This window comes from Erpetoichthys calabaricus, chromosome 5, assembly GCF_900747795.2.
Source record: "Erpetoichthys calabaricus chromosome 5, fErpCal1.3, whole genome shotgun sequence".
Taxonomy (NCBI): domain Eukaryota; kingdom Metazoa; phylum Chordata; class Cladistia; order Polypteriformes; family Polypteridae; genus Erpetoichthys; species Erpetoichthys calabaricus.
Window position 1 is genome coordinate 15861357 of NC_041398.2, and position 25007 is coordinate 15886363.

Consider the following 25007-nt stretch of genomic DNA (forward strand, 5'->3'; position numbering starts at 1 on the left):
CCTGAAAGATCAACCTTAGTGAGACCTTCACCTTTCTTTATATTCAGATATTGTGTGATGGGCATAGGTGAGCTGGTCATGTGGCACCTTGTTTTGTGTCTCATTATTGTTTGGCTGCTAATTAAGGAAAACAAACAACTAAAAGTTAATTAAAAGAAATAACAGTGAAAACGGGTCACTAATGAAGATGGTAAGAATTAAAACCTGCAGCCACTGTAGCCCTCCAGGACTGGAGTTTGACAACCCTGATCTAAAGAATCTTTTAGGATTTCTCGTCTCCCTACCAATCACCATCACTCTGTACGAACTGCAAGAAAAGGCATCTTTAGGAGCATCTATGGTGCCACAGCCAGGCCTTGCTGCAGATTTACAGGAATAAAAGTTGTTATAGTGTAACAGAAACATCCCGAGTAAAGGCTGATCTTCACGAAACCAATCTGGAGAAATTCACCCCGAGAGAATTCTCACAGGTATGTAAGAAACCTGACAAAACGAGAGGAGACCATTCAGGCCATTGGCCGCACATTTGTTTTAGCTAGTAGCTAAACTGTCTCAGTATCTCCTTCAGATCCTTCTTGAAGGTTTAATGGTTTCTGCATCAGTCAGTTGGTTAGTTCTCCCACACCCCCAACCCCCCCAACCATTACCACAACTCGTTACATACAGACATGCTTCTTGGTTTTAGTCTTAAATTTGCTTGCCTTTAATGTCCACCGAGTGTACAACTCACCCTGTAAGCTGAAAGAATTCTGCTGGATCAACGCCTTTGAGAATTTGGATAGGCTTCAGGCCCCGAGCAGTCTTCTCTGCTTGAGACCGGCATTTTGAATTTTCAAAAAGGTACACCTCAACAAGACATTAGATAGATAGATACTTTATTAATCCCAAGTGGAAATTCCCATACTCCAGCAGCAGAATACTGATGAAAAACAATATTAAATTAAAGAGTGATAACAATGCAGGTATACAGGCTGACAATAACTTTGTATAATGTAAACGTTTACCACCCTGGCTGGAATTGAAGAGTCACATAGTGTGGTGGAGGAACAATCTCCTCAGTCTGTCAGTGGAGCAGGACGGTGACAGCAGTCTGTCGCTGAAGCTGCTCCTCTGTCTGGAGATGATCCTGTCCAGTGGATGCGGTGGATTCTCTATGATTGACAGGAGTCTGCTCAGCACCCGTCGCTCTGCCACACATTAGACTGCATACTGGGCAGAAACCGTCTTCAGAACAGCTCTGTGGTTTTTCTCATAGGCCAGCAGTTACTTAATGGACAGATTTTCAGGTCCAATTACTGGTTTCACCGTCTTGTTTACCGGCCTGTTTAAACAAATCTGTGTCGCTTTGTTTCCTTATTATGTAATTAGTTAAAAGAATGCATTTCATCCTTGAACGTGTCACAGTGCTCTGTGCACCTGCGCCAACCGAAGAGCTTTAGACAAAAATAAATGGAATTGAGCTGAAAACTTTTTATTTTTTTAATTTTATTGTAATCATTCTATACAAATAGATCAGTTTTTACAAAAAAAATAGGATTGAAAACAAATCGACCCCCTAACCCCTGAGAAAGAGAGCATGGCCAGTGGGGTAAACCTTAAAGCTTGTAAACAGACCTAAACTGATGAGTTTAACAGGGCAATTAAGGTGAATGGAGAAGAGAAAGAAATGCGTAGATGTCTTGAGAGAATTGCTTCCTCGGTGCTTTAAGAGCTTATTCTAAAATATCATTGATCAGATCCTGCCAGGTTTTGAAAAAGTTCTGCACAGATCCTCCAACTGAGAATTTGATTTTTTCCAATGTCAAGTAGTATAAAACATTGGTTTCCTACAGATTTTAAAGAGGAGAATTAGGAGTCTTCCAGTTGAGCAACACAAGTCTACGTGCCAATAGTGTAGTGAAGGGCATTGCACTTTGTGTGTCCTTCTCCACTGTAAGCCCCTCTGAGCCCACCAAACACAGCTGTTGACGGGTTAGGAGGGATTGTGACCCCCAGGCTGTCTGAAAGGCACTTAAAAATATTGGTCCAAAATGATGTTAATTTGGTGCAGGCCCAAAACATGTGACCCAGTGAGGCTGGAGCTCGATTGCAGCATTCGCAGGTTGGACCTCACCCTGGAAACAGTTTTAGGCGAGACAGATGAGCTTGATTATATAATTTTGAGTTGTATAATTGTATGCTTTGCGCATTTGGAGCTCGAGTGAATTCTCTGCATTGCTACTTTGCACTCCCTTTCTGAGATCTTGTTCCCATTGTCCCCTTGGATCTTTGAAAGGGAGGGACTGTAAAATAATTTTATATGTCGCAGAGATGGTGTTTTAAGTCCTCGAAACTGAGCAATATTTTTTCCAGTGTGGACGAGAGTGCAAGATGAGGAAAATCGGGCAGGTTCAGTTTAACAAAGTTCCTAATTTGAAGATAGTGAAAGAAATGTGTAACTGGAAAGTTACAGAGCATCCGGAAAGTATTCACAGCGCATCACTTTTTTCCACCTTTTGTTAGGTTACAGCCTTATTCCAAATTGGATTAAATTCATTTTTTTCCTCGGAATTCTGCACACAACACCCCATAATGACAACGTGAAAAAAGTTTACTTGAGGTTTTTGCAAATTTATTAAAAATAAAAAAAAAACTGAGAAATCCCATGTCCATAAGTATTCACAGCCTTTGCTCAATACTTTGTCAGTGCACCTTTGGCAGCAATTCCAGCCTCAAGTCTTTTTGAATATGATGCGACAAGCTTGGCACACCTATCCTTGGCCAGTTTGGCCCATTCCTCTGTGCAGCACCTCTCAAGCTCCATCAGGTTGGATGGGAAGCGTCAGTGCACAGCCATTTTAAGATCTCTCCAGAGATGTTCAATCAGATTCAAGTCTGGGCTCTGGCTGGGCCACTCAAGGACATTCACGTTTTGCCGTGGCTCAGGCAGCGTCTGCTTCATGCTGTATAACGATAATTCTCTTCCCAATCAGCTGCTGCTGTGATTCCCCACTCAGATACAGTGATATAAATACTCTGAGTGGTGCAGTGAGAGTAATATGGAAAAAGATGATCCGCAGTGGTAACCCTTAACGGGAGCAGCTGGAAGAAGAAGAAGATGCAGTGAGAGTAACAATGCTAAAGCAGTTATGGTATTTGGAATACTATGGCTATTCCCTGGCCCATTATATTGCTGCAGGTTAATTACAATCAGATTCATTACACTAATAAACAATATGCAGTTAATTTCAGTGTATTTATAAAGCTGCGTCAGGAATGTGGAGCTAAGAAAGAAACAGTGATCACACAGGAACAGTAGCACTGCTGTGACGCTGGGTGCCGCCAGTCTGCAAAACCGAGAAATTGCATACACCAGGGTATGAGGTACCATGGAAATGTGCGTGATTTACGCCAAGTTTAGGTTTTATACATCGTGATTTGAGTGTGGAAACGCTCATGCGCAACATTTCTGTGCGTACACACCGTTTATACATGAGGCCCCTGGTGTCTCTGCTGTCTCTGTAAAGGGTTTGTTTGGTTGTCTCAGCCTAATGATGGCCTGTTTTTATGTCCATGGACCTCACAGACAGAGTTCACAGTGACAGCTTCCAAATGCAAACTGCATACCTGGAATCAACTGCAGACCTTCTAGCAGTTAACGAGGGGACCTGCTGACACCTGACTATGGAACAGCTTGTCAGTCAAATGTCCAAATACTTTTGAGCCCCTGGAAATGGGGGGGAGGGGGGACCCTGTCACTCCTAAACATCTCACATGATGATATCTTTGGTAAACCCCTTGAATTAAACTTGAAAGTCTACACTTTATCACATCTTGATTGCTTCATTTCAGATCCATTGTGGTGGTGGTGTTCAGAGCCAAAAGGACCCAAATGATGTCACCATCCAAATACTTATGGACCTGACTCGAGTTGGACAGGCAGGCAGAGCCACCATGAAACAAGAGGAGACAGCCGGCAAGATCAATGAGCCGCCTCGTGGTAGTGACCACCAGGGTCAGACTCGGTTCTCTGTGTTTGATTGAGATGGTCTGGCTGATCTTCACCGTGTGTGTTTATTCAGGTCTGTCCATGTGGAGACTTCATGAAGTTGGTTTAATTTTCCTGGTAGTGGAGGTTTGTAAAGCCCACTTTGAATCATGTAGCATTAGCACTGTTGCTTTATTTGTCGTCTGTCAGGCAGCCAAGAATCCCCCCCTGCCCTGGTTCACCCCCTTCAAGATCCCACCCTACAGACACAAAGAGAATTCTGAATAAAACGCAAAGTGATGATATTGATAAATGATGAAAACATGCAGCAGAAAACATAGGGACAAGAGAGACCACTTTGGAATTTAAATTTGTGCCCCTGGGACCCCCAAGGGTCTTTGCTTTTCCTGTGCAGTACAGTTTGCACGCCAGTGCCATGGCACTTAGAAGTTATTGCAAATCTACACCCTTTGACCAATCTGGAACACATTTTGCATAGAACTATACAGACAAGATAAACTATCTTGACCCCAAACTTTTGACCTTTGGGGTCCCAGTGGCGTGCAACCCTCCCCACAGTGACACAGTGTCACAGTGACAGCTTCCAAATGCAAACTGCATACCTGGCATCAACTGCAGACCTTCTAACAGTTAACGAGGGGACCTGCTGACACCTGGCTATGGAACAGCTTGTCAGTCAAATGTCCAAATACTTTTGAGCCCCTGGAAATGGGGGTGGGGGGGACCCTGTCACTCCTAAACATCTCACATGATGATATCTTTGGTAAACCCCTTGAATTAAACTTGAAAGTCTACACTTTTGACCTTTGGGGTCCCAGTGGCGTGCCCAAACCCCGTGTGCTACAGTCTGCCCACCAGTGCCACCAGCTGGCTCAGAGTAATTATTACAGTTCTACATTGTTTGACTGAACTGGACCAAATTGTACACAGTTCCCCTATAGTTCCATTTTGTTGGAACCTAACATTTTGACCCTGGGCATCGCACTGGCATTTTGTATGGTACAGTCTGCACAACAGTGCCACCTGCTGGCTCAAATGAAGTAAAACATCCACTTTCAGAGTCTCTGCACCCCAAAAGAGGATCAACCCAGTGCAAATGAAACCTGGCCTAGCTGTGAGCTCCAGAAAATTCTATTGGCTTTAGCAAAATGGCTCCGGCAGATTTTATTGTCCCTTCCTTGACACTGTGGTGGTCTTGCTTGATTGGGTCTCTGAGACCCAACAATCTTATGCAGGTGAGGTACAATCTCAATGGTTCAACCATATCTGAAAAAGTTTGACCCAGGGCATCACACTGGCATTTTGTATGCTGCAGTCTGCACAACAGTGCCACCTGCTGGCTCGGATGAAGTGAAACATTTCATCCATTTTCAGAGTCTGTGCTCCCCTAAAAGAGGATCAGCCCAGTGCAAAAGAAACCCGGCCCAGCTGTGAGCTCCAGAAAATTCTTGACACTGCAGTAGGCTTGCTTGATTGGGTCTCTGAGATCCAACAATCTTATGCAGGTGAGTTACAATCTCATTGGTTTAACTATGTCTGCAAAGTTGGTGAGTGGAAGTCAGACAACCTGCTGGCGGGATGGGGGGTTAGCAACCTAGCAGCAGTCAGGAAGCTAGGAGTGACACTGGGTGGTCCTAACTGCATCATAAGCCCACAGGTAAAGCAGTGCACAAGGTTCTGAAGGCCAATCCTCCAATTAGCTGTGAACCACCCATTCTCACTGAGATGGCACAGGTGGTGAACCAGCTTGTAGAGGTCCAATGCCGCTACGATTCACCCCGTCAAGATGACGGTGATTTATTTGTTTTTTATAGAGGATCCCAGGGATGGTCTCAGCCTTGACTCGACCCACACACACTCACAGAGATAAAAATACAGCACACTAGGAACTAACAGGAATTAAAGAATATAATGAAATTAAATAATATAAATGAAACCAATAATACCACCCCAGTACCCCTATGGCGATATTACATCAAACATATAAACACACACAACTCCACACAGCAAAGTCCATGGAAACAACACCGGATGAAATGAGAGATGACGATAGTGAGTCCAGAGATCTGCAAGGGAATGAAAAGCAGTCCTACCGGTAGACACTGTAAGGGTGAAGACGGATGGATGGTTCAGGAGCGCTCCTATACTTGCGGGGAAGCCAGTGAATCCACAATCAGTCCTCAGGTCACAGGTAGACAGAAGACAATCCAGACCCCAACAATGAATACAATCCAGGACACAAAACTAATTATGGCTTAATCAACAGAAGGCAGTCTGTCAGGAAAACGGAACACAAAATACAACAACGAAACACACCTTTCTCCCCTTGGCCACGTGCCCTCCTATGAAGACCATGGAGAGGCTGCTGCTTCACCACCTTAGGCCACAGGTTCAACACACCCTTGACCCTCTGCAGTTTGCATATCAGGAGAAGGTGGGAGCGGAGGATGCCATCATCTATATGCTACACCGATCCCTCTCTCACTTGGACAGAGGCAGTGGTGCTGTAAGAATTATGTTTCTAGACTTTTCTAGTACCTTCAACACAATCCAACCTCTGCTCCTTAGGGTCAAGCTGACAGAGATGGGATTAGATTCATACCTAGTGGCATGGATCGTGGACTATCTTAAAGACAGACCTCAGTATGTGCGTCTTGGGAACTGCACATCTGACATTGTGGTCAGCAACACAGGAGCACCGCAGGGGACTGTACTTTCTCCAGTCCTGTTCAGCCTATATACATCGGACTTCCAATACAACTCGGAGTCCTGCCACGTGCAAAAGTTCGCTGACGACACTGCTATTGTGGGCTGCATCAGGAATGGGCTGGAGGAGGAGTATAGGGACCTAATCAATGACTTTGTTAAATAGTGCGACTTAAACCACCTACAACTGAACACCAGCAAAACCAAGGAGCTGGTGGTGGATTTTAGGAGGCCCAGACTCCTCATGGACCTCGTGATCATCAAAGGTGACTGTGTGCAGATGGTGCAGACCTATAAATATCTGGGAGTGCAGCTGGATGATAAATTGGACTGGACTGCCAATATTGATGCTCTGTGTAAGAAAGGACAGAGTCGGTTATACTACCTTAGAAGGCTGGCGTCCTTCAACATCTGCAATAAGATGCCACAGATGTTCTATCAGACAGTTGTGGCGAGCGCCCTCTTCTACGCAGTGGTGTGCTGGGGAGGCAGCATTAAGAGGAAAGACGCCTCACGCCTGGACAAACTGGTGAGGAAGGCAAGCTCTATTGCTGGCATGGAGCTGGACAGTTTAACATCTGTGGCAGAGCGAAGGGCACTGAGCAGACTCCTATCAATTATGGAGAATCCACTGCATCCACTGAACAGGATCATCTCCAGACAGAGGAGCAGCTTCAACGACAGACTGCTGTCACCATCCTGCTCCACTGACAGATTGAGGAGATCGTTCGTCCCCCAAACTATGCGACTATTTAATTCCACCCAATGGGGTAAACGTTACATTTAACATTATACAAAGTTATTGTCTGTTTTTCACCTGCATTATGATCATTCTTTAATTTAATATTATTTATTGTATCAGTATGCTGCTGCTGGAGAATGTGAATTTCCCATTGGGATTAATAAAGTATCTATCTATCTATCTATCTATCTATCTATCTATCTATCTATCTATCTATCTATCTATCTATCTATCTATCTATCTATCTATCTATCTATCTATTAAACTCCTTTGACCACTTTTGACCCCAACAGCCGCTGCAGGGACTGCTGGGAGATGCAGTTCTCACTAATAGTAGCACTGCTACAAACTTTGGGGGCAGATGGAGGCTGCAGGGATCTGTGGTATCCTGGGGTGAAGTTCTCGAGGCGGGTGGTAAGGCTGTCCTCCTGGCATTGCAAGCAATCTTTGCTTCCATTTTGGATAGATAGATAGATAGATAGATAGATAGATAGATAGATAGATAGATAGATAGATAGATAGATAGATAGATAGATAGATAGATAGATAGATAGATAGATAGATAGATAGATAGATAGAAATGTGAAAGGCACTATATAATAGATAGATAGATAGAAATGTGAAAGGCACTATATAATTGATAGATAGATAGATAGATAGATAGATAGATAGATAGATAGATAGATAGATAGATAGATAGATAGATAGATACTTTATTAATTCCCATACTCCAGCAGCAGCATACTGATAATAACAATATTAAATTAAAGAGTGATAACAATGCAGGTATACAGACAGACAATAACTTTGTATAATGTTAACGTTTACCCCCCCCAGGTGGAATTGAAGAGTCGCATAATGTGGGTGAGGAACGATCTCCTCAGTCTGTCAGTGGAGCAGGACGGTGACAGCAGTCTGTCGCTGAAGCTGCTTCTCTGTCTGGAGATGATCCTGTTCAGTAGATGCAGTGGATTCTCCATGATTGACAGGAGTCTGCTCAGCGCCCGTCGCTCTGCCACAGATGTCAAACTGTCCAGCTCCATGCCAACAATAGAGCCTGCCTTCCTCACCAGTTTGTCCAGGCATGAGGCGTCTTTCTTCTTTATGCTGCCTCCCCAGCACACCACCGCGTAGAAGAGGGCGCTCGCCACAACTTTCTGGTAAAACATTTGCAGCATCTTATTGCAGATGTTGAAGGACGCCAGCCTTCTGATGAAGTATAGTCGGCTCTGTCCTTTCTTACACAGCACATCAGTATTGGCAGTCCAGTCCAGTTTATCATCCAGCCGCACTCCCAGGTATTTATAGGTCTGCACCATCTGCACACAGTCATCTCTGATGATCACGAGGTCCATGAGGGGTCTGGGCCTCCCAAAATCCACCACCAGCTCCTTGGTTTTGCTGGTGTTCAGGTGTAGGTGGTTTGAGTCGCACCATTTAACAAAGTCCTTGATTAGGTTCCTATACTCCTCCTCCTGCCCACTCCTGATGCAGCCCACAATAGCAGTGTCATCAGTGAACTTTTGCACGTGGCAGGACTCCGAGTTGTATTAGAAGTCCGATGTATATAGGCTGAACAGGACTGGAGAAAGTACAGTCCCCTGTGGCGCTCCTGTGTTGCTGACCACAATGTCAGACCTGCAGATCCCAAGACGCACATACTGAGGTCTGTCTGTAAGACAGTCCACGATCCATGCCACCAGGTATGAATCTACTCCCATCTCTGTCAGCTTGACCCTAAGGAGCAGAGGTTGGATGGTGTTGAAGGCGCTGGAGAAGTCTAGAAACATAATTCTTACAGCACCACTGCCTCTGTCCAAGTGGGAGAGGGATCGGTGTAGCATATAGATGATGGCATCCTCCCAACTGACTGGAAAACTAGACTTGTCGTCCCTGTCCGGAAAGGGAAGGGTGATCGCCTGCATTGCGGCAACTACAGGGGGATAACACTGCTCTCGGTGCCGGGTAAGGTCCTCGTTAGGGTCGTCCTCAATAGGATCCGTGATCACTTGCTCACCTACCCGCGACCGGAGCAGTCTGGTTTTACGCCTAAGAAGTCTGCCATTGCCCGCATCCTGGCACTGAGGGTTCTCATGGAGCGCAAACGTGAATATCGGTAGAGTTTCTTTGTCGATTTTCACAAAGCGTTCCACTCAGTTGATCGAGCTGCAGGCCCTGTAAGACATCCTGAGGGCTCGCAGGATCCCCTCGAGGTTGCTGGATATCATCGTGGGCTTGTACATTGGTATTGTGAGTGCTGTGCAGAGTGGAGGCAGACCCTCTCAGCTGATCCTGGGGTCCATCACTGGTGTGTTCTGCTCCTACTGAGTTCAATGCTGGCATGGACAGGGTGTTGGACAAGGTCAAGGGGTCCAGTGGCTGTTGGGCATCAGTTGGTGAAGAGAGATTCAAGGATCTTCACTTTGCTGACGATGCTGTGATTTTCACGGAATCAATGGAAGCTCTGATTGGGGCGCTCGAGAGACTGAGTGAGGGGTCTGAGTGTCTGGGCTCATGAGGGTCCTGATAAAAACCAAAGAGCCAGGCCTTTAATGACCCCTTGGGCACGGCCATCAGCAGGGTGTCTGTCTGCAGTGAGAGTGTCGACCTCGTCGAGAGGTTTACTTATCTCAGCAGTGATATTCATGTGTCTCTGGTGACTCTTCCTATGAAGTCAGTATATGGACTGGGAGAGTATGGGGGGGTCATGAGGTCGCTGGAAAGGAGTGTGTGGCGCTCCTGATACCTGCAAAAGGATGAAGGTCCAAGTTTTTAGAGCCCTGGTGCTCCCTGTTTGTGAGGCATGGACGCTATCCAGTGACCTGAGACTCCTTCATGTGTGTCTCCCCAGAGAGTCCTTGGGTCCCGTTGGTTTGACTTTGAGTTGCTCATGGAGTCCTGAATGAGGCACATGACCTGCATTGTGAGGGGGCATCAGTGACGGCACTACAGCCATGTGGCACTATTACCCGAGGGTGATCCAGCTCGTAAGATCCTCATTGTTGGGGACCCAAGTGGCTGGACCAGGACAAGGGGTCGCCCACGTAACACCTGGCTGCGGCAGATAGAGGGTCATCTTCGGAGGGACCACATGTCTGCCTGGGGGGTTGCCAACCGGGATTCCGAGTTGTTTCGTCGTGTAGTGTGTGCACCCCAACTTGACTTGACTTGGTGTAACAATCGCCCGATATGGGATGTAATTACTACACTTCACCACCTGAGAGGGAAGTGGACGATGTCTGAAGGATATAACAGCATTAAAATATTCGGTCCTCGGCCCCTCTTCTCTCCTGTACGCGCCCCCTTAATACTTGAAAGAAATCAGATGGAAGTCGGACTGGTTAAGTGTATTATAATCCAGCATTGATACGTTTACATGCCCGGTGACTGAGTGCTCATGAGTGACAGATGATAGTTACAGTGCATCCGGAAAGTATTCACAGCACATCACTTTTTCCACATTTTGTTATGTCACAGCCTTATTCCAAAATGAATTAAATTCATTTTTTTCCTCAGAATTCTACACACAACACCCCATAATGACAACATGAAAAAAGTTTACTTGAGGATTTTGCAAATTTATTCAAAATAAACAAATTGAGAAAGCACATGTCCATAAGTATTCACAGCCTTTGCCATGAAGCTCAAAATTGAGCTCAGGTCCATCCTGTTTCCCCTGATCATCCTTGAGATGTTTCTGCAGCTTTATTGAAGTCCACCTGTGGTAAATTCAGTTGATTGGACATGATTTGGAAAGGCACACACCTGTCTATAGAAGGTCCCACAGTTGACAGTTCATGTATGAGCAAAACCAAGCATGAAGTCAAAGGAATTGTCTGTAGACCTCCGAGACAGGATTGTCTCAAGGCACAAATCTGGGGAAGGTTACAGAAAAATTTCTGCTGTTTTGAAGGTCCCAATGAGCACAGTGGCCTCCATCATCCATAAGTGGAAGAAGTTTGAAACCACCAGGACTCTTCCTAGAGCTGGCTGGCCATCTAAACTGAGCGATCGGGGGAGAAGGGCCTTAGTCAGGGAGGTGACCAAGACCCCGATGGTCACTCTGTCAAAGCTCCAGAGGTCCTCTGTGGAGAGAGGAGAACCTTCCAGAAGGACAACCATCTCTGCAGCAATCCACCAATCAGGCCTGTATGGTAGAGTGGCCAGACGGAAGCCACTCCTTTGTAAAAGGCACATGGCAGCCCGCCTGGAGTTTGCCAAAAGGTACCTGAAGGACTCTCAGACCATGAGAAAGAAAATTCTCTGGTCTGATGAGACAAAGATTGAACTCTTTGGTGTGAATGCCAGGCGTCACGTTTGGAGGAACCAGGCACCGCTCATCACCAGGCCAATACCATCCCTACAGTGAAGCATGATGGTGGCAGCATCATGCTGTGGGGTACTGGGAGACTAGTCAGGATAAAGGGAAAGATGACTGCAGCAATGTACAGAGACATCCTGGATGAAAACCTGCTCCAGAGCGCTCTTGACCTCAGACTGGGGCGACGGTTCATCTTTCAGCAGGACAACGACCCTAAGCACACAGTCAAGATATCAAAGGAGTGGCTTCAGGACAACTCTGTGAATGTCCTTGAGTGTCCCAGCCAGAGCCCAGACTTGAATCCGATTGAACATCTCTGGAGAGATCTTAAAAAGCTGTGCACCGACGCTTCCCATCCAACCTGATGGAGCTTGAGAGGTGCTGCAAAGAGGAATGGGCGAAACTGGCCAAGGATAGGTGTGCCAAGCTTGTGGCATCATATTCAAAAAGACTTGAGGCTGGAATTGCTGCCAAAGGTGTATCGAGAAAGTATTGAGCAAAGGCTGTGAATACTTATGGACATGGGATTTCTCAGTTTTTTTTATTTTTAATAAATTTGCAAAAACCTCAAGTAAACTTTTTTCACGTTGTCATTATGGGGTGTTGTGTGTAGAATCCTGAGGAAAAAAACGAATTTAATCCATTTTGGAATAAGGCTGTAACATAAACTGTGGAAAAAGTGATGCGCTGGGAATACTTTCTGGATGCACTGTAGATAGATAGATAGATACTTCATTAATCCCAAGGGAAATTCACATAATTAGTAATCCCTTTTTCCCCTCAGATGCCATCCCGAGTGGCCAAATCTTCATCCCCAGTTTGAAACACACAAATAGATCTCAGAAAGAGAAAGATTGAACGTAGTCCATGAAACGGCAAAGAATCCTGTAGTACAGTTTATACTGCGTGATGAAGGGGGAAAAAACAAAAAAACACAGTCCTCAGGGGAAAACGGCTTCCTGGCTTGCAGAATTTAACACACAAGTCCGACTCACCAACAGGAGCACCTCAGGTCCATATACCACAATCCCTGGCCTCTTCTTGTGGGATTCACCTCAGTATTTCAACTTCGGGGTGGCCACCCACAGAGAGCAGAGGTCCCTGGGTGAAGTCTGATCATGAAATATTCTTTAAGTGTATATGTAGCCGTGTTCCTTGCCAGCCTTGATCCACCATTCCCCTTAAAAAGAAAAACGTTTTCCACTGAAACATCCTTTCCCTGCTTAGATGGCATAGCAACATGACGCCAGCACCTGGCAGCTGGAATCCTTACCGGACGGGGTCCTCCCAGAACTTGGTCGTCCACAATGGTGCCTGAAGAGATCTTTCTGAGACATATAATACAGTTATGGCCAGTCCAGAAAGCCAGCCCACCCGCTTGTCATTTTATGTAGTCTTGCTACAAGGGAAGTTGGAAAAGAGTTACAAAAAGTACAAAGTCTCCAACCTACTACCATGCCTACTCAAAGAGAATAACAGTCATCAAGCTAACGGAGATGTTTTATATATATATATATATATTGTGAAGCCTGGGCGCATGCAGCCATGCAAACCTGACACAGACAGGCAGACAAAAGTTTGCCACACAACATACGCTTTTATTTACAGTTACCTTCACAGCACAAAAGGCTCACAGAGCACAACACAGTACCTTCTTTGCCACCAGTCCTTCCCCCTCCACTTCTCCTCAGACCATTGAGTAGTGGTGAGTGGCTCCTTTGATAGGGCACCCTGAACGAGTCCAGGTGTCAAACGAGCTTCTTCTGGCAGCACTTCCTGGTGTGGCATAAGTGCTGCCAATTAGGGAACTGCAAAGATCCAGGTGCCCCCGTGCTCATGACCCATGGCCCCACTGCAAGCCAAGGGGGCTGTCCTCTGTTGATCCTTGAAACGGTCTCTCTCCCCCAGTCCTTCCATAGGGCATCCCGGCTGTCCACCACAATATATACATATACTAGCCCCATGGCTCCGCCTGCATAATAGTGAAACAGGACAAGCTTTAAAAATCAATTAAAAAATTAAAACAAAAATGTAATTCTGGCCAAGTGGAAAGGTACAGTCATGGCGAAAAGTTCTGAGAATGACCCAAGTGTTGGTTTTCACCAAGTTTGCTGCTTCATTGTTTTTAAATCTTTGTGTCAGATGTTTCTCTGGTAGACTGAAGTAAAATGACAAGCAGTTCAGAAGTTTCAAAGGCTTTTATTGACAATTCCATGAAGTTTATGCGCAGAGTCCATATTTGCAGTGTTGGCCCTTCTTTCTTTTTCAAGACCCCTGCAATTCACCCTGGCAGGCTGTCTGTCAATCAACATCTGGGCCCAATCCTGACTGATGGCAGCTGCCCATTCTTGCAGAATCAGAATTGCTGAGTTTTTGTTTGTCCACCCACCTCTTCTTGAGGATTGACCACCAGTTTTCGATGGGGAGCTTCCTGGCCATGGACCCCAAATTTCGATGTTTTGTTCCCTGAGCCAATTAGTTGTCACTTTTGCTTTATGGCCCGGTGCTCCATCATGTTGGATTGTTCACTGTTGGTCACCAAACTGTTCTTGGATGGTTGGGAGAAGTTTGTCTCGGAGGAGGCTTTGGTCTCATTCATATATATATATATATATATATATATATATACAGTATATTCTTAGGTGGGAATCACAATTTGATTATTAGGTGGTTACCTACCAGGTAACTCTTGTGATTGGTCGGCCATGTCTGGCACTGATGTCTGAGGTTCGATCCCGGTAGAGGGATACAAAAGTGCATAAACCTGACAAGCCTCAATAAGTGCGAAACATGTTATGTACTCTTTGTATTGTTTGGCAGAAAATATATCACATATACCAGCGTTTCTCAACCTTTAAGTATTTGCGACCCGAGTTTTCATAACAGTTTTAACCGTGCCCCCTTAACGTTTTTTTGAAACCATAATAAAATGTATTCCTATATTTTTTGCTGCCGATACACCGCTACAAGTTTAAAATTTCCCTACGAATAGCGAAATTACGCCACATATGGCAACATTCGTGCCCCCTTTTTTGTTACGTGCACCACAGTTTGAGAACCGCTGACATAGACATATATATATATACACACACACACACACACACATTTTATATATATATAATTCTAACAAATTGAGTTGCAATTTTTGAGGTTTTCCAAAATCCTGCAGCTACTGGAAAGTTCTGAGCATTGGGTATGCCATCTACAAGAAAATAAAAAGTCTACGTGCCTTTGTTTTAAAGGTTTAGTGAAATTCAAACCAGAAACAATTAAGAAAAAAAGTTCTTGTGAGAGACGTTTCAGTTTACGGTATACAAATATAACGTCTCTTGCAGTTACCATATTCCTATATTCAGACAGTTACTTTGGTAATTTAAATATCATGCAGTCAGAAAGCCACATGCCTCTCGGACCATCCATTTGTAAGCAAATAATCTCATCTAACAGGCCGTGTTTGTAGCTAACTGAGATCATTTGCCGTTATATCAGAAATATGAGACGAGTGTCTGGAATGTCCACTAACCTTATTGAGGAGGAAACAGAAGTCTTCAAGTATCTGTGTAACTACAGAACATTTACATTTTACTCGGCTTAAGCAAAACCATATATGGCTTTAACATTAACCTCTTCATTGTGTCTCTTACACACTCTCCTTATAATCTTGCAAGTTCTCGGAGTTAATTCTCAGCAGTGACTTGGGTTGCTTACTTTCAGGACAGGAGTGACGCTCAGTCTTGAGTCATTGAGTGTTTTTTTGCATCACTGCTTTTTTTCTTCTATCACCTTGGCTTCCATAATTCTAGTATGGGCCCTCATTGACCTTTGACGTGTGGCCTTAAAGAGTCTTTTAGTGTGGAAAACTCTTGCCACAATCAAAACAGCTAGGAAGATTCTCACAAGTATAAACTACTTTACAGTTAATGAAGTCCACTGCCATTTGAGAATCGATTACCACACTCAAGACAACAATAAGTCTTCTCTGCACTGCAGATTGTGAAGTGTCGGTGGAAATTACTCATCAGCAATAGGTTCCTTTGCACTATGCATTTTTGAATGATTGTGAAGACCTCTTTCACTGAAGAAATTTTTCCCACATTCATAACAGCAATATGGCTTCTTGTCTGTGTGAATTCTTATGTGGTTCTGAAGAATAGATTTATAGAGAAACTTTTTGCCGCATTCAGAGCAGCCATATGGCTTCTCCCCAGTATGAATTTGTGTGTGCTTACGAAAAGCGCTACTGTAACTGAATCTTTTGCCACATGCAGGACAGCCATAGGGCTTCTCTCCAGTATGAATTCTTGTGTGCTGCCAAAGACCGCTGGTGTTTGAGAATCTTTTGCCACATTCAGAACAGCAATATGGCTTCTCCCCTGTGTGGACCCTTGCATGCCGTTGAAGATTGCCATTGCAGATAAATCTTTTGCCACATTCAGAACAAGAATATGGCTTCTCTCCTGTATGAATCCGTGTGTGCTTGTGAAGAGAGCTAACGTCAGAGAACGCTTTACCACACTCGGAACACCGATAGGGCTTTTCTCCAGTATGAATTCTTGCATGTCTCTGCAGTTGCCCTTTGTAACAGAATCTTTTGCCGCATTCAGAACAGCAAAATGGCTTCTCTCCTGTATGAATGTGTATGTGCTTCTGAAGAGTGCTGATGTCAGCAAATCGTTTGCCACACTCAAAGCAGCTAAAGGGCTTCTCTCCAGTATGAATTCGTGTGTGGTTTACAAGATGGCTACTGCAAAAGAATACTTTGCCACATTCAGAACAACAATATGATTTCACTTTTGTGTGATTCGACTTGTAGCCTGAACAGTCAGATTTGGTTTTGAACATTTTTCCACGCTCTCGACCAACACATGAGGCCTTCTGATCTGCGTTATGCACTTGTCGGTCACTGTCAATGGTTCCCGTCCCCGTTTGTTTCCCAGCAGTAAGAGAACCACACACCAGAGAGGCTGCTGTTAAATGCTCTGATCCTCTTGTTGATTTCTTCATATTCTGATTGATCTGGTTCTGTTCCAGTCGGTACGGAAGAGAAATCTGAGAAAATGAAGATTGGAAGAAGCTACCATTCTCCAGGAAATCTGCAGTGAAACAAAGAATTTAGTTAAAGGACATTTTAAAATAATGAAAACAGACAGATTAAACATTTAGTGGTGTTAGTGCCTTACACCTCAGCTCCATTCCTACTCTATCCACTTGTGTGTTTGGACTGTACATGTTCTCTCGGTATTCTGTCCATTTTCTCCATGCTCCTCTCATTCCCCACAAGTGTGTCTGCTGTGTAAAACCACCATTCGGTCTGTCCAAGTGTGGGCTGACATTCGATTACAGCTTGTGGACTTCAGAGGCTGCCCGAGACCCCAGCTTAAGAAAACGGCTGGATGGATTAGAATGGACTTTGGCAAGTGGGGCTGAAGAAGTGAGACTTTCATGGAGATTCAGGGGCACACAAGTTCAAGTCGTAACTCTCTGTTATTTTTCCTGGCTCTCCCTACACCTTGCTTTTATTCGTCGTACCTGTGGTAACTATCGAGCTGTGCCTCCTCATCTTTACTCGGACAATATCATGGTATGTGCAACCTGAATCATTTAGCCTTCCCCACATAATCCATAGCTGTATGTTACATCAGTGTTGTGGTGTGAAAGTTTGCATATAAGTTGATAAATATTTTATATGTCTTTATTTTGGAACTTATAACACTAATGTTAAGGGAAGGTCTACAGGACAGTAGTGAGACCAGCTATGTTATATGGGTTGGAAATGGTGGCACAGGAGACACAGCTGGGGGTGACAGAGTTAAAGATGCTAAGATTGGCATTGGTTGTGATGAGGATGGATAGGATTAGAAATGAGGACATTAGAGGGTCAGCTCAGGTGGGATGGTTGGGAGACAAAGTCAGAGAGGCGAGATTGCGTTGGTTTGGACATGTGCAGAGGAGAGATGCTGAGTAGAATGATTGGTGTGACAGAACAAGATGACGAGGACAGAAAGGTATGGAAGAAGATGATCTGTTGTGACAACCCCTAACGGGAGCAGTCGAAAGAAGAAGAAGATGATTTAGGGGCACGTATAGGGGAGAAGAGGGGCAGAGGACCAAGTATATCATGGTATGTGCATCCTGAATCATTTAGCCTTCCCCACATATTCCACAGCTGTATGTCACATCAGTGTTGTGGTGTGAAAGTTTGTATTTATGTATACATGTCTTTATTTTGTAACTTATAACACTAATGTTATAATGTTAATGGAAGGTCTACAGGACGGTAGTGAGACCAGCTATGTTATATGGGCTGGAGACGGTGGCACAGGAGACAGAGCTGGAGGTGGCAGAGTTAAAGATGCTAAGATTGGCATTGGGTGTGATGAGGATGGACAGGATAAGAAATGAGGACATTAGAGGGTCCACTCAAGTTGGGATAGTTGGGAGACAAAGTCAGAGAGGCAAGATTGCGTTGGTTTGGACATGTGCAGAGGAGAGATGCTGAGTAGAATGAGTGAAGGGTGCTAAGGATAGAGCTGCCAGGGAAGAGGAGAAGAGGAAGGCCTAAGCGAAGGTTTATGGATGTGGTGAGAGAAGACATGCAGGTGGTGGTTGTGACAGAACAAGATGATGAGGATAGAAAGATATGGAAGAAGATGATCCGCTGTGGCGACCCCTAAAGGGAGAAGGCGAAAGAAGAAGAATATCTATTGTGGATATTCTATAATATCTATTGTTGATAAGAACAGCAATGGTTTGATGGTTAAGAACCAGTCCTTTGTAATTTTACGACAGGGTTGGGGGGAAAAGTGGCTCAAATCAGTTTGGAAAGTGTATCTCTGCAGGACTCTCTCAGTCAACCCCCACAGAGAAGGAAGGAGCATCTCACACACACCATCAACTGAAAAGGACAACACAATGAAGAGCACAGCTCGGCGGCCATCTTGAGACAGGCATATGCGGCCTGTTCTGAAGAAAGCTGACCACAAATGATACCTTAACTGGAGACATTTTAATTAATTAAAGTCTGCGTGACGACTGGAACGACACATCAGCACTTATCAGGTTGTATGTTAATTATTTATGAATATTATCAATAATCCATTATTTAAAGTGTAACTTAACTCCTGCTTGTCTTTTACTACACCTGATTGCCTGAGGTTATCAATGTAGAAGGGAAGGTGGGGAGAAGTTATATGGTACGGTACCTTAATAAGAGTGGTGAGTCTGTGAGACTTGAGACATTCTGACAAAGGCTACATATTAATAATACAAAAGAGGAAAAGAGAGCCATGGAGAAGTCTACTGAGACAAAACAATCAGAAATGTCCACAAGATACGGACCACCTCTTGACAGATTTGCAAGTTTTATGATTTCCAGTTTCAGAGCAAACATTGATCGGTGTGGTCAGGACATGACACTGGGGATATGAAAAGCCAATCCAAGTGAAACGTGGCACAGCTGTGAGCACCAGAACATTCTAGAAGCCTACGGAGCAGACCCAAATCTCTCCAGCAGATTCTGCTGTGCACAGTTAAAAAAAAAAAAAAGTATTTTTTATGCACACTTGTCTCTTAACCTCCTTAGTTATGTTTACCACAGAGCTAAAAAGAATCTTTTCCAACAATAATTTTTCTCTATTTCACTGATCACTCCTACCACTTTCTTTTACATGGACTCGTTCCCTGGACATCATTATGCTGCTGCTGGAGTATGTGAATTTCTCCTTGGGATTAATAAAGTATCTATCTATCTATCTATCTATCTATCTATCTATCTATCTATCTATCTATCTATCTATCTATCTATCTATCTATCTATCAAGAAACAATGCTGTGATGCCATGTAACGGTCAGAACATCAACATAATCACAGTAGGAAGGGTCCGTCTGGTCTCCGGTGTTGTACTGATGCAGATTTAGTACACATTCTTTATGGGAGATGTTTCAAGACTGTCACCAACACACAGCCCAATGTTACAATCGGCATAGTATAAGCGTTTTTCATGGCACGTTTCTTATATTTTTTTCTGTTGCTTGTGCACAACAGGGTAGAATGTCAGCGTCTGGTCCGCACCATCGACGCGCCCCTTGTGTTCAGGGCTCAGTGATTTCCACATTTTCCTTCGACATGGACATTGACATTTGCCGCATCACGAAAAGTGCTTAGGGGCCTAACGTCTTTCTCGTCCTTCCACTTGATGGCAATCGATTGGACTTTTTAACCACAAAACTACCTGCACCGTGGTGAACCTTCACAGGACCAAATTCACCAGAATTCACCAAATTCACCAGAAATATCATGGGAGGTTCAGTCATCCAGTGCATCAGTATGGCTTTTGGTGTCAGATGACCAATTCATGCTGTCGTCATATCACTGAACTCAAGTAATGGTTCAATTTCAGTTTGTTCTAAAACTGGCTTTACAGATTTTGTTGTGTTTTTTTTTATGGAAGGCCCCGCCCTTTCATGAATATTGATGACTGTTAGAATGCCTAGAACAGTTTACTATTTTATCCACAAGATGGCATTAATAATAATAATAATAAATTTACATTTATATAATGCTTTTCTCACTACTTAAAGCACTTTACAACATGAGTGGGGAGCCACATTATCCACCACTGATTTCTATCATCCACCTGGACGATGCAACACAAGCCATTTTTGTCCTGATACGCTCACCACTCATTAGCTGTTAGACGGTGAAGGGGTGAGAGAGACAGGGGATGATTAGGGGGACAGAATGACCAGGCCATTCAGTCCAACAAAGCTCGCCAGTCCTGTCCACTTAACTCTTTTAAAAAAAAAAACATCAAGTTGAGTTTTGAAAGTCCCTAAAGTCCTCCTGTCTACCACACTACTTGGTCACTTAGTCCAGGTGTCTGTGGTCCTCTGTGGGAAGAAAAACCTACTAATGTTGGTGTTGAAATTCACCCTTCACAAGTTTCCAACTGTGTCCCCATGTTCTTGATGTCACTGTCTCGATCCACTGGACTAATTCCCTTCATCATTTTAAACACTTCAGTCAGGTCTCCTTAAGGCTCAGCTCTTTTTAATCTTCCCTCATAACTCAACCCCTGTATCAGCCTAGTTGCTGTTCTCTGGACCTTCTCTAGTGCTGCTATGTCCTTTTTGTAGCCTGGTGACCAAAACTGCACCCATGACTCCAGATGAGGCCTCACCAGTGTGTTATAAAGCTTGAGCATAATGTCCTGTGACTTGTACTGCACACATCAAGGCGCTATATAACCTGACATTCTGTTAGCCTTCTTAATGGCTTCTGAACACTGTCCACTTATTTTTCTCATTTATATCTTCCCAATAGGTGATATCTTTCAGCACCATGGGATTAAATTTCATTGTTACGCTGATGACACACAGCTTAATCTATCCACTAAACTCACTTCCGTTTTCCCTCCCGATACTCTTATGGCATATTTCTTCAAGACATAAAGTCTTAGATGACTCACAAATTTTTTCAATTAAATAGCAATAAAACTGATGTGCTCCTCATTGGTTCTAAATCCACACTCGCTAAGGTTAGCCATCCTTCTGTTTTGATTAACAACATTAACACGAACATCTCTTCCCAGGTTAAGAGCCTGGGCCTCATTCTAGACAGTATCCTCTCTTTTTCTTCCCATTTCAGTAATGTTTCTCAGATTGCCTTCTTCCATCTCTGACACATTTCTAGACTTCCTCCTGTTCTTATCAGTTAATGCCCGAGTCACTTCACATATAGATTACTGTAATGAGGATGCCTGAGGAGTGGAGAAGAAGTGTACTGGTGCTGATATTTAAGAATAAGGGGGATGTGCAGGACTGCAGTAACTACAGGAGGATAAAATTGATGAGCCACAGCATAAAGTTATGAGAAAGAGTAGTGGAAGCTCAGTTAATAAGTGAGGTGATGATTAGTGAGCAGCAGGATGGTTTCATGCCAAGAAAGAGCACCACAGATGAGATGTTTGCTCTGAGGGTGTTGATGGAGAAGTTAAGAGAGAAGGTCAGAAGGAGTTGCATTGTGTCTTTGTGGACCTGGAGAAAGCATATGACAGGGTGAGGAGAGAGGAGCTGTGGTATTGTATGAGGAAGTCAGGAGTGGCAGAGAAGTACGTAACAGTTGTACAGGATACGTACGAGGGAAGTGTGACTGTGGTGAGGTCTGCAGTAGGAGTGACTGAGGTGGGATTACATCAGGGATCAGCTCTGAGTCCTTTCTTATTTGCAATGCTGAAGGACAGGTTGACAGACGAGATTAGACAGGAGTCCCAGTGGACTGTGATGTTTGCTGATAACATTGTCATCTGTAGAGATAGTAGGGAGCAGGTTGAGGAGACCCTGGAGAGGTGAAGATATGCTCTAGAGAGGAGAGGAATGAAGGTCAGTAGGACCACCAAGACAGAATACATGTGTGTAAATGAGAGGGAGGTCCGTGGAATGGTGAGAATGTAGGGAGTAGAGTTGGTGAAGGTGGATGAGTTAAAATACTTGGGATCAACAGTACAGAGTAATGGGGATTGTGGAAGAGAGTGCAGGCAGGGTGGAGAAGAGTGTCAGGAGTGATTTGTGACAGACGGGTATCAGCAAGAGTGAAAGGGAAGGTCTACAGGATGGTAGTGAGACCAGCTATGTTATATGGGCTGGAGACGGTGGCAGTGACCAGAAAGCAGGAGACAGAGCTGGAGGTGGCAGAGTTAGAGATGCTAAGAATTGAATTGGGTGTGACGAGGATGGACAGGATTAGAAATGAGGACATTAGAGGGTCAGCTGAAGTTGGGAGACAAAGTCAGAGAGGCGAGATCGTGTTGGTTTGGACATGGGCAGAGGAGAGATTCTATTGAGAGAAGGATGGTAAGGATACAGCTGCCAGGGAAGAGGAAGGCCTAAGAGAACTTTTATGGATGTGGTGAGAGAGGACATGAAGAAGAAGAAGAAGAAGATAATGATGATGATGATATCTGGCATGTCAGAAAAACTTATCCATTGCTTACAAGTTCTTCAAAATGCTGCTGCCAGGATAATATCCTGCTCTAAATCCACTGAACATGTCCCACCTATTATCTCCCAACTTCACTGGCTCCCTGTCTGCTACCAATTACAATACTAAATACCGCTCTTAACATTTAAAGCTCGCTCCACCCTACCTCACTGATATCCTCCAGTCTTACCCTTCCTCGTGCTCCCTCAGACCCTCATCTGCAGCTCGACTTTCTGTACCACATGTCTCACTCTGTCCTATGGGAGCTCGAGCATTCTGTCATTGTGCCCCTCAAGTGTGGAGTTCTCTTCCCTCTCATATCCGTCAACTCAACTCAATAGCACGTATTAAAACTGCCCTCAAAACTTATCTTTTCAAACTGGCATACTGATTATGCGTTTACCACAGTTACTGCCCGTTATCTTTGTATGTTTGCTACTACCTCTGTACTTTATTGCTATTTGATTTTACGGTCCTCTTTTGTTTTTATATTTTATTAATGTTGTTTAATTTCATTGTAAGGTGACCGTGAGTGTTAAGGCACCTTTTAAATAAAATGTATTATCATCATTATTATTATTATTATTATTACTGTCAGGCTGTTGATAGCTTAGAGTCCACTGTGAAGCTATAGCCTCACCGTGTCGCTAATACACTATAGTACAGACAGATACTGTGGCTAGATTCTCGATAAGCTTTAGGTATGAACCATATGCCAGCTAGTTTACTGTGTCTGAGCCAATTCTGCACCCACCTAAAAACATCACCCTGAACTGCCACTTTTTAGTTTGATGCCCACCCTCTCATGTGGCATCTCATCATCACTCTATTTTTTACGAAGGACGCCCAGGGTTGTTTTATGAACACAGAGAGTCAGGACTTTGGTTTTATGTCTCATCCAAAAGGCCGGTGCCATTTTTACAGCACAGTGTCCCCGTCACTGCACTGGCGGCATTGAGATCCACATTCAGAGCACCCTATTGGCATCACCAACACCTCTTCCAGCAGCAATGCAATCTTTTCCTAGACGGTCTCATGTCCAAGTACTGGCCGGGCCTGAAGAGAGGGATGACCTCTTCTGAAGTACAGGTGGCATGGCTGCTGACATTCAGGATTGATGCTCCTTATCTCATTAAAACAGTACTCCGGATTCACCATTTTTACATGGAATTCCAAGCAGCCCAAGAGACACTCAGAGTTAGCACCCAGGAGGTTGACTACAGCTCAGTTTGGAAAATATAAAACACTGAACAGGTGCAATTCTTTTATCCCGTGAAACATTAAACAATATTGGTCTGCGATACTTTAGTGCTCAAATCACTCTTTGTGCATGAAAAGGCAGCAAACAGATCAGCTATCCTCTGTTGAAATCAAGTCACATGTCTATCCTGCCCTCAATTCCAGCTACTACAAGGGCTGAACAGCCACCATTAGAAAATGTGATAAAAATTATCAATATCACCTTCTTTTATGTTTCATCCCACTACTTACTTATTCTCACATTCCCAGATGCCTGCTGCTCTTCTGTCTCTCTCCCATTCCCTTCACTGATGTTCTCCTCAATCTCAGACACCTCCGATTTCATTCCCATTAAATGCTGCTGGATAGGCAGTTGTCCCGAATTACTGAAGCAGGGCTGTAGATCGGAGTGAGGGCCTTCCGGAACATCTGGCTTGAAAATGTTCCCAGTCTCATGGTTCCGCAGGCCGAGACCAAGCGAGAAATCGTTCGAATCCTCACGTTTAACCTCAACATTCACACCCTCAGAGTCCTCTTCAAACACGAAAACTCTTCCTTCGCAGTCCTCCAGCTTCATCTGCATGTCCTCTTGGGCATCCCACTCACAGTCCTCTTGCTTAACATGTGCCAGAACTTCTTCCATGCTGTCCCGTTTGGCTGAGGCCATGCTTTGTGGCAAACGCTTCTCTTTCACCAAATCTCCACTCCTTTCATCTATGGATCCTTTCTGGAGACCGTGAAGACAACCCACTACACGGCCGTGTCAACTGGGAAGGAGGCTCCTTTACACCCTGTGAAAATATATGTGATAGAATTACTATAAAACGTTTGAAAGAAAGAATAACCTGAGCACACTCCATGGTAAACTGTTTTTAGCCATCACAGAAAACTACAGAGATGGACAGATTTGATGGTACACTTAAGAGCTCATTGAAAAAAAGTGTCCTAAAAAGAGATGACACAAGAACAATCACGACGAGAATGGACCATCCAGCCCACCAAAGCACACCACTCCAATCCACTTAATTCCTCC

At 44.2% G+C, this 25007-nt stretch overlaps 2 protein-coding genes across 2 annotated transcripts in view; both read right to left on the reverse strand.

Moving 5' to 3' along the window:
- Positions 1 to 25007, reverse strand: part of LOC114641593 (zinc finger protein 383-like) — a 175347-nt gene that overhangs the window by 109468 nt on the left and 40872 nt on the right. The window lies entirely within an intron of this gene.
- Positions 14416 to 25007, reverse strand: part of LOC114641597 (zinc finger protein 420-like) — a 51459-nt gene continuing 40867 nt past the window's right edge. The window contains exons 3-4 of the mRNA XM_051927753.1: positions 24227 to 24736; positions 14416 to 16850 (exon numbers count right to left, since the gene is read on the reverse strand). Coding sequence (XP_051783713.1) covers positions 15769 to 16850; positions 24227 to 24736 — 1592 coding nt within the window. The 3' untranslated portion in view covers positions 14416 to 15768. The remainder of the gene's footprint in view (positions 16851 to 24226; positions 24737 to 25007) is intronic.